This window comes from Gigantopelta aegis, chromosome 14 (genome assembly GCF_016097555.1).
Source record: "Gigantopelta aegis isolate Gae_Host chromosome 14, Gae_host_genome, whole genome shotgun sequence".
In the NCBI taxonomy this organism is placed as follows: Eukaryota; Metazoa; Mollusca; class Gastropoda; order Neomphalida; family Peltospiridae; genus Gigantopelta; species Gigantopelta aegis.
In genome coordinates, this window is record NC_054712.1 from 25,065,065 (window position 1) to 25,075,965 (window position 10,901).

The 10,901-nt window shown below is 37.5% G+C and overlaps 1 protein-coding gene across 2 annotated transcripts in view; it reads right to left on the reverse strand.

The window, feature by feature from the left end:
* Nucleotides 1-7,524, reverse strand: part of LOC121389544 — a 36,842-nt gene extending 29,318 nt beyond the window's left edge. For both annotated transcript variants that reach the window (XM_041521212.1, XM_041521211.1), the window contains exon 1: nucleotides 7,399-7,524. In XM_041521212.1, the coding sequence (XP_041377146.1) occupies nucleotides 7,399-7,405 (7 nt within the window). In that variant the 5' untranslated portion in view covers nucleotides 7,406-7,524. The remainder of the gene's footprint in view (nucleotides 1-7,398) is intronic.
* Nucleotides 7,525-10,901: the final 3,377 nt, after the last annotated feature.

Sequence of the window (10,901 nt, forward strand, 5' to 3'; positions counted from 1 at the left end):
TTCAATGTAATGCCGCCCCAATTTCAAACGTGCTGTCAAAGATGAAATTCCTACGCGAATGTATTACAAGGACAGGACTATAAAGGTTAAGGTATGGCAAAACATCACCGGCATCGGTGCTGTAGTGGTTAAGCCATCGTACTTGAGACTGGTAGGAACTGGTTTCGTATCCCTGTACCGGCTCCCACCCAGAGCGAGTTTAACGACTTGGTGGGTAGGTATGAGGTCACTACACCGATTTCTCTCTCACTAACCACTAACTTAGGCCTACTGTCCTGGACAGATCGACCAGTTGCCGAGGATTATTCCCAGGACAGCGTGCTTGAATCCAAATTGGATATAAGCGCGAAAATAATAAATGAATAACATTATCCATAATTCACGTAATTTCGGGGTTTTTTTTTTTCGTGGAAGGTGTCTCAGGGATACGAATCAAGACCTGATATTCTGAACCATACATTAGTAGGTAATAAATAACCTTTCCAAACGAAACGATTTCTGGTAACTGACTAGCACCGTGTCTGCTGAAGGCGAAAACCCTATCATCCTAACACATTTAGCGCCTACACGCGGTGAACGTGTTGTTATCTCTGTTAAGAAGGTGCCACGTAGAATTTCCGTATGGCTGCGAAATCAATTGGGCATTTAATTTTCAAATAATTACACGGTAAGCGAAAGAATGCGCGCGCGTCCTCTATTGACAATATTTTTGAAGAATATCGCCGCACCTGCCAGTTGGTATCATTGAGTGACGGGCGGCGGGTAGGAGTCTACTCCAAACACATGCGAACTATAGACGAGTGTTAAAAAAAGAAAAAAGAACGTGCCCCTTCTTTATGTTCTTTCTCATTCACTTCAAACTGCTGTGACTAATGTACACAAACACTGCACACTAGCGGGAAACAACCTCCGTTTTTTAACAAATCTGGAAGCGTGCTTTGCGGTTCTTTTGGTGAAAATACACGAGCATCAATGGCGGTTCCAGTCGGTTTGTAATCCAGGGAATATGTATTTCTCCAGGAAAAGAAATCTTTGGTTAACGCTGTAATCTTGAGTACATTTTAAAATTATTGAATCATTATTATTATTATTATTTTTAGAATAGACCTTATTCTTCTGCGTTCAAGTTTATATATATACACATGTATTTGATCATACTTTAGATTTCGCGTCCGGCTGTGTTGAACAAATATTGCTGTCTGGACCAAGTCTTCATTCATAGGTATCCCTAAGCTTCACTGGCGTAGCCATGATTTTATATGGTGGTGGTGGGGGTGGGGGGGGGGTGGGGGGAGACTATTAGGGGGTAACCCACACTATATATTGTATTGTATGTGTGTATGTATGTATCTATGTATGATTTTATAATATTTAATACAGTAATAGAAAATAAAAGATTTGATGGGGGGATATTACCCCCGTGCCCCCTCGCTACACCACCCCTAAGCTTATCAGTTTTGCTCCGTTCAGTCAGTGCTTTTAATCTTGTTTCTTTGTACAGGGGTGGGGTGGGGCAGGGCAGGATATGTTGTGGAGACTGTGGCCATGTTCGACATGGACAGTCGTCAGTGTCTACCTGTTCTAGGCGGTACACATACACCTCTGTGCTTCTAATGGTAATATGCAGCGAGTTTCCTCTAAAGACTACGTGTGAGAATTACCAAGTATTTGACATCCATTAGTCGATTAAGAAATCAATGGGCTTTGGTGGAGTCGTTGAACAAAATAAACTCTTTTTTTTCTGTGCAATCGATCTTTACCCTCCCCATTATTTGAGGAGGGTTTTTTTCTGTTTAGGACTGAACGAATGATTGAATGTTTAACGATACCCCAGCACTGCCAATCAAAAACAGTCTTCCATTCATTTAGTTCTGCTTAAAGCGTTTAGCCAACATGTAAGGGTTAATTGATCCAGAAACGCGGGATAGGGTGAGGAATATTTAGTCTTATAAACTAAAACAGTGTTTATTTTAAAACAATTAACAACTGTCATCTAAAATATTGCTATATCATTGTGGTTATCCAAAGATTAAATACCAAAATAATAATAAAATCGCGGAGGACATGCCTTCGTACCCCTACTAAATATACCAAACATCCATTTCAAATAAGGTGGTCGGTCTAGGATCGATCCCCGTCAGTGGGCTCATTAGGCTATTTTGTTATTTCTCGTTCCACTCAATGCACCACGACTGGTATATCAATGGCTGTTGTATGTGCTGTCCTGTTTGTGGGATGGTGAATATAAAAGATCCCTTGCTACTAATGGGAACATGTAGCGGGTTTCCTTTCTAAGACAATATGTCAGAATTACCAATTTTTTGACATCTAATAGACGACGACTAATAAGTCAACGTACTGTTAAACAAAAACAAACTTTAAACCATTTTAAATATTGTTCCCACGAGCCTGCTCATGAAGAGGCCAATGCTTGGACTGGTGGCACCACGCTAGTTACGCTACTGTTTCCACTCAATTAGAAGCCAGGCACGTCGTAAGAAAAATTCACAGAAACGTAAACTATTCACGAAGAACACGAATTAGCGAAGGCTACCAACTGTTCCGGAGAGCGCAATCAAAGATATATTGTTTTCCGTGACGCTTCGTTCCCCGTTGATTGGCGATTCTCGCTCCGTGTTTGTCAGTCTTAATAGGATGATTCCCCTAAGTTACGACACCGACAGCCATCGCCTGTCAATCCCATCTCTTTATTTCAACAGGAAGCTAATCGCTGGAATAATTAGATCTCCAAGTCATTTTCTTCTGCTTGTAAGTGGCAATTTAGACCTCCGCTAACATGTTTTTTGTCTGCTGTTTATTACGGCGTAGTGTTATCGATGCCGCCAATTTGAAATGATAGAGACTGGTTCCGTGGAGAAAAATGGTAGGGTGCCAATAAAACGTTTGCCGCTGAGTACAGAAGAAGCTGTGCTTCGGATTAACGTGATGAGAAGGTCCAAGACATATTGTAATAAAGGAGAAGGGTCCAAAAAAAAGAGACCAGAATACCGGCCTCCGTGGTGTAGTGGTTAAGCCATCGGACTTAATGTCAGTAGGTACTGGGTTCGCGTCCTGGTACCGGCTCCCACCCAGAGCAAGTTTAACAACTCAGTGGATAGGTATAAGGTCACTAGACCGACGTCTCTCTCACTAACAACTAGCCCACTGTCCTGGACAGACAGTCCTGATAGCTGAGGTGTGTGCCCAGGACAGCATGTTTGAATCTTGTTTGGATATAAGAACAAAAATAAGTACAAACACACAAAAGCAGAATCGCTATCGACCTCAGTGGCGTAGCCCGGACTTTCTGTTTGGGGAGGGGGAACCTATACTGGGGAAAGGCACCTACATAATCTGTGAGTTGTGTTATGGGTAACGGGCAATATATATATATTTAATATAAACGGTGGTGGTAAAAAAAATCTATGTGATTGGAGAGGGCATAGACCCATGCGCTAGGTGGCTATGTCAGACTAAAATATATTTACAACCCTTTGCACTTGTAGCTGACTTACGCGTCACAGACACATGATTGCCAGGTTAACTATACGTCACAGTGTAATCGATTTCCACCGTGCTGTTTTTTAATTTTTTATTGGATTTATGGCATTGGTGACTTGGTCATCACTTAGGAGCAGCCAGTCGTATGTCTTGAATTTGTTAACACACGTACGTGTATAAACAACAGTGTGCTATCAAAAATAACGCATAGTGTTCTCACCAACGGGTGTGTAAGAAAGCCTTTAAAAGCAAAACAAAATTGCATCTCAAATTATGTTCTTGTTTGGAATACATACATGTACCAGTGTCTGTGTATTCAATTTGTTTGAGATCATCTTAATGTTTGTAGCAGCCCAAACTGGATTTTACCTCCCAATTATTTTATAGGTATGAACAAAACATATATTAGAAAATAAAATAAAATTTAAAGATTGTTATATTTAACGCCACCACTAGAGCGATTCGATTTATTAATCATCGGTTATCGAATGTCAAACATTTTGTAATTCTGATATGTAGTTTTCGAGAAAATCCACTATATTATTTTTGTTAGAAACAAGAGATCTTTTATATGCTCAGTGGTACATCGCTCGCTTGATGTGCGGTCGGTCTAGGATCGATCCCCGTCGGTGGACCCATTGGGCTATTTCTTGTTCCACATTTGGTGTAACAAAGGCCGTGGTATGTACTATCCTGTCTGTGGGATGGTGCATATAAAAAATCCCTTGGTGCTAATCAAAAAGAGTAGCCCTTGACATGCGACAGCGGGTTTCCTCTCTCAAAATCTGTGTGGTCTGACACCATATAACCGTAAATAAAATCTGTTGAGTGCGTCGTTAAATAAAACATTTCCTTCCTTCCTTTTCCCACAAACAGGACAACACATACCACGACGTTTGATTTACCTGTCTTGAGGCACTGGTGTGGACGGCGAAAAAACCCTGTCACAGAATTGGTCCACCGAGGTGCTTCGATCCTTGCGACCCATTCTCCCCAGACAAGTGCTCTACCGACTGAGCTAGATCCCACCCACCACCACCAACACCAACCCGAAATAAAATATAGTTTGAGCTACTACAATGAATATTTTATTACAGACATTAAAGCAAAATGTGTATTTAAAATGTCATTTTAGTCATTAAGAAATCTCTATCAGTCGGACTCATTTTACAATGCCACAAAACTCAAGACAGTCCATTTAAGCCATTGGATTTATGGCTGGTAGGTAGTGGGTTCGCATTTGGGTACCGGCTCCCACTTGGAGTGAAGTTTAGCGGCTCAATGAGAAGAGAGGTAAGATCACCACATCGACTTTTCTTTCTGACCAACCACTAACAAAATAGTTGTTAACCCACTGTCCTCGACAGACAGCTAGCCCAAAAAGCTGAAATGTGTGTCCAGGACAGCGTGCTTAAACATTAATTGGATACAGGAACGAAAATCAAGTTAGGCCTACAATGCTATGAATTACTGAACGTTGTTAACAACGAACACTTTCTTTTTTGACCGCTTTGCAACATTGGGTTCTGCTAGCGTTTATCCTATTTAGTGTATCAAAAATCCCACCACAGATGATCCAGGAAAAGTAGAAGTTTGGTGTGGATTTTTACGACACCACTTGAGAACGTTAATTTATTAATCCTTGGTTGTTGCGTGTTAAACATTTAATAATTGTGACGGTCTTCGAAGGAAACCCACTACAATGTTCCAGTTAATAGCAGCAAGGGATATTTTATATGTTTTCTCACAGACAGGACAGCACATATCACAACCTTTGATATACTGAAACAGTCAGCCTAGTTATGAGTCCCGATTATGTTATAACTCAGACAGTATATGCTATTTAGATATATAGTTTTAACGTTTTAGATTTGAAAAAAAAAGAGCTTTTCAGAAAATATTTTAGAAAAATTAAAATTAAAAACCCTAATAATAATATAACGGCTATTCCAATGGCAAATAAATAGCACAAAATTATTATACGTCTAGGGTGTGCTAATATTAAATGCAAACAAAGCCATATAGGTTTCATATCAAGTCATTATGCTAGTATTTTATAATTTGAGTTAGCATCCTCGAGAAAACACTTTCAGCCTGTTTTTATTTGCAAATTGCATACGACATGCTGTATTTTTAATCTTAGAATAGCATGTCCTTTTGTTGTCAAAATAATACTTTCCACATTATCTACTGAACAGTTTAAAAACTCATAAACGTGGATGAAACACAAAAGCCCTTTGGGCTGAATTTACGAAGCTCGTTTTTCTTAAACCCAGTGCTATTAAGTACGTATGTATATAAGACAAAACAGTTTGGTTTGTTTAACGACACTACTAGAGCACATTGATTTATTAATCATCATCTATTGGAAGTCAAACATATGGTCATTTTGACACAGTCATAGAAAGGAAACCCGCTACATTTTTCCATTAGTGGCAAGGGATCTTTGACATGCATCATCCCACAGACAGGATAGCACATACCACGGCCTTTGTATATAAGACAAAGACAGGCTTTGTAAATTCGGCCCTTTGTCAGTTTGTGATTAATTGGTTGTATGAATGTTAATTACTAATACATAAATAAAAATAATAAATAATAAATAAATATGCCTTGGTAATAAATAGAATATCGAATGTAATTGCTATTTATTATATTTAATAGTTTGTCATTGCCCATTATGAAATAACTTCATTTTGTTCATCGCCAAATTTAGTGACAAATAAATATTATTTTACCTATTAAAAGAAACCGCAGCTGTTATTTATAAAGATGTTTATAAAAGCACAGAGCAACCGATAATTTACAACCCATACATATATATGTCCATATGTTAAACAAACCCATGCCAGTATAGTTATAAGACAAAAACACATGTATTTAGATGTATGTAAATACAAATTGATATAAATGTATAAGTAATGTCGTACAAATAATATACATTTTTGTTTCACTTATTTATATCCTTGAAACTGCTTTTCACAATATTTTGTATCTGCCCAATATAGGTGGTTTGTTCAATAAAATATTTATTGATTGCCTGCGTAATAAAACTAGATGTCAGACAATATCTCATTCAATATACATGTCAATTAACTTTCTACTCTAAACATTCGGATGCATAGGAAATCACATATTCTAAGAAAATGTAATTAATCTGTAAATTTAAAGGGACATACCCTAGTTTTTAAACACTACAGCATATTTTTCACTATTAAGAGTCGTTTATGATCACTGAAATCAAACATTATTTATATTTTATTATTTAGATTATCCATTGCCGTATAACCGAAGTGTTTCTGGTCATCCTGGTGTTTTTAATACCAGAAAATGCATTTTTCATATTTTTAAAAACGCACGTGCGTCTGAGAAGTAACTGATTTTGGAATCACATTTTAGTCTATTTTTAAGGGTATTTCAACGTCACAGACTCTCGTTTTACTCTGTTGTGTCCAAATTTGTTACAGTTTTGTAAATTAACCAAACTTAGTGTCCATTTTTACGGGTTTAAACTAGTCTAGGTAAAAATTATGCCTTAGTGTTTAAAAACTAGGGTCTGTCCCTTTAATAGTTATAGCATTACAATGACTTGAAAACGAGGAATATCCCTTTAAATTCTTATCACTAAATCTCACTCGGGCCATAAACGGAATATCAAATTAGGCGTGAATTTAGGATTTTTTAACTGCATTTACATTAATGTTAACCCCACCGGTTAACATTAATGTAAATTCAGTTCAGGTGGCGTCGATAAATAACATATATAAAGGCAAAAGTAATAACCTAATCAAAATTAAGAGGGAGGGGTACCAATGGCTTGGGTCTCTGCCTAAATCTGCGCCTAGAAATTACATTTCGTTTAATATTCTGTACAACTGCATTTATTTCAGTACTTACCATACATGATAGCCGGAGACAGGAAGTAAAACGCTCCAGAGCAATTAATCCTTAAATCCTTTAATCCTTTAATCGTCCTCGATCCACCATCCCAATTTCACTTCTGTCAGTTCCGTGACAACTGACATGGCTTTTCCAACCGAGTTAACAATCTGTATTAAAAATTAGTTGTTATAGAAAGCGTCATGTCACCAAACACAGCAAAATCAATCTCGACTTTTAAATTACTGGCACAATTCCTTGAAAATAACATTAAAGATCTCAGAAAATTTAACAAGATATATCACCAAAATATCATTACAAACGAGAAATAAGTATATATTTTCTCATAAACACAAAACACTTGAAGAAAAACCTCAGTAATGTTCGGAAGTAACACAAAACATAACGCTTCTGTTGCAAAAATATTCTTTAAATGTCCACTGTTACGGCCAGTCCAGGATTAACATTCTTTTGAAGAATTCTTCAAACATCAAGCGTATATCTGTTGAATAGTACTGGCAGTCCAGACACTGCTGTCTACTCGACTAGCGATGATTTTTGTCAAAGAGTATTTTCTCGACAGAGGATACAAACGATTTGCTCAGTTATTCGGCCGTGTTCATGTGTTCGGAACTACCGCGCGCCGAGAGCTAGAAGTGTGCGAGTGTCAGAAACGATATTCCTGCCCATGCAGAAAACATAGCCAGACGGTACTAACGGCTTTCTCCACGACGTAAGCGGCAATTCGGAGTCAGGGCCCATTCGTCACTGAGGAAAGACAAGATCAGGATTCAACTATCGGCGAGATGGTTAACAGACTGTATCAGTGGAGAATCCAGGGGGAGGGGAGGCATTGGCATTCTCTGAGAGGAGGATAGGACGGGAAAGGAGGAGTTGACCTTTTTGGATCAGTGCTCACGTGATGTGCGGTCGGTCTAGGATCGATCCCCGTCGGTGTGCCCGTTGAGCTATTTCTCGTTCTAGCCAGTGCAATAAAGACTGGTATATCAAAGGCCGTGGCATGAGCTATCCTGTCTGTGGGATGGTGCATATAAAAGATCCCTTGCTACTAATGGAAACATGTAGCGGGTTTCCTCTCTAAGACTACATGTCAAAATTACAAAATGGTTGACATCCAATAGCCGATGATTAATAAATCAATGTGCTCAAGTGGTGTCATTAAACAAACTTTAACTTTTTGGGATCAAACCGATGCTATCTTAATATGCTAGTAATTTCTTTTTAATGTAGTCGCATGAGTTGATGTATTTGTCGAGCGGCCGCTTTTTAGACCCCCGAACATCATACCGCTACATTATAGCTCATTTGAACGATGATTATGTCTAGTTTATTATAGGCCCTGATGTGGTGGCCAATTGTAATAATATTTTATGGAAAATATATAATCATTTTAAAACCTTTACTGATCATAAAAAAAGAAAAAAAGAAGCTATTTATATGAACTATGCTTCAGAGATACAGCTATTTATTTGGATCAAAGACGTCTTCTACTTTCAGTTGCTAGACCTCCTACCTAATGACATTGTCACTTGCTAAATATTGTTACTAGTATATACATTATAATTGTGCTAGGATATTGTAACCATTATAACATGTATTGTTTTCTTCTTTTCTTGATATTAATATTATTATTCATGTCTGTATAATTCATATACGGAAATAAATGAATTGAATTGAAAATTAAAAAAAACGAACTACGTTTTTTTTTTTTGTTTTTTTTTGGGGGGGGGGAGAGTGGGGTTTTAAAAATGTACTAGGGTTACATGACGTCATTAAAATGTGACTACATAATTTTCACCACCATATCAGGGCCTATGATAAACTAAACATAGCTAATACGTTTTTAAATGAGCCGAGTTAAATTTCATTTTTAAGCTACGTTTTGCCATTGTTCCGCTCTACTATTATATATGAAGTTCATTGCGTATATTTGTGCATAATATGCCTGTAATACACAATTATTAAGTCCGCCAAATATGACCATTGGAATTCGTTTTTTAATATACAAAGTGGATTTGACCGGTTTAATGTGGGGATGTAAGACCACTACAGCGGCTTCTAATTAAAATCACTAGCATCTAACCACAGACCTCTACTCTTGACAAACAGCCCACGTAGCCAAAATCTATATATCAGGACAGCGTGCTTGAACCTTACTTTAATAGTCGGGTCAGGACAGGATGGTTAAACTTAAAATAAAATATAAACGAAAGAACTCGTTTTTAAAAATCTTAATTGAATTTTTAGCAGGAAAATAAATTAAATGAAATTAATTAATTAATGGAATGAATGCATGCATGAAGGGAGGAAGGAAGGAAGGAAGGAAGGAAGGAATGTTTTATTTAACTACGCATTCAACACATTTTAAGGGGCGGGATTTAGCTCTGTCGGTTAAGTGTTCGCTCGAGGTGCTTGCGTCGCAGGATCGAACCACCTCGGTGGATCCATTCAGCTGATTGGATTTTTTCTCGTTTCAACAAGTGCACCACAACTGGACAAATGCCGTGGTATGTGCTTTCCTGTCTGTGGGAAAGTGCATATAAAAGATTGCTTACTGCATTAGGGAAAATGTAGCGGGTTTCCTCTGATGACTACGAGTCAGAATTACCAAATGTTTGACATCCAATAGCCGATGATTAATTAATCAATGTGTTCCAGTGGTGTCGTTAAACAAAACAAACTTCAACACATTTTAATTACGGTTATATGGTGTCAAAGAATGAATTAATGAATAAAATAAATGAATGAACAGAAGGAATGAATGAATGAAATAAAATCAATGAAATAAAATGAATGAATGAATAAAATGAAATGAAAAATGAATGAATGAATGAAATGATAAGATGTATACTTGTTTAACCGTTGTTGTTTAAGTAGTGTTACGTCAACACCCTTAGATAGTTGCGTTGAGGTGGTGGTGAAATCTGCCAGTTCTAAGAACCTCTCGTCCACCAAGATGTACGCTTTTAGAAACTTTATCATCGGCAAAACAACCCTGGTATGTCGTTGATATACACACCAACTGTTTGCTGGCTTCGTTTACTATCTACAATAATTATTTTCTCTGTAAAGAATCCTTTGTGTTGACTCTACAATTAAGTACATTTCAGAAAAAATAAACACGCTTCGCCACGTGATATAACCCAGGCCACATCCAAGGGATGTTTGAGAAGAAAATATTGTCTAGTTTTGATGGCAAAGAAAAATAATGTTTGTTGAATGACACCTCTAATACATTGCTTAATCGGGAGAACTATTAGGTGTTTAATATATGGTAACTGTATAATATGTAGGTCTACACAATGAGAAAAGAAACCTGACTCAGCAAACCTGAGCCCTTTATATAGAGAATACTACAACATGAGTGACCGTTACATTCCCGTTATCCTAACCGAGTTATTTCAAAACGTATCTAACGAGCGAAATGGTTACATTTTTAAACAACAATTGTTACAATGTTTAAGATAAATAGGGTCGAATTTACAAAGCCTGTTTACCTC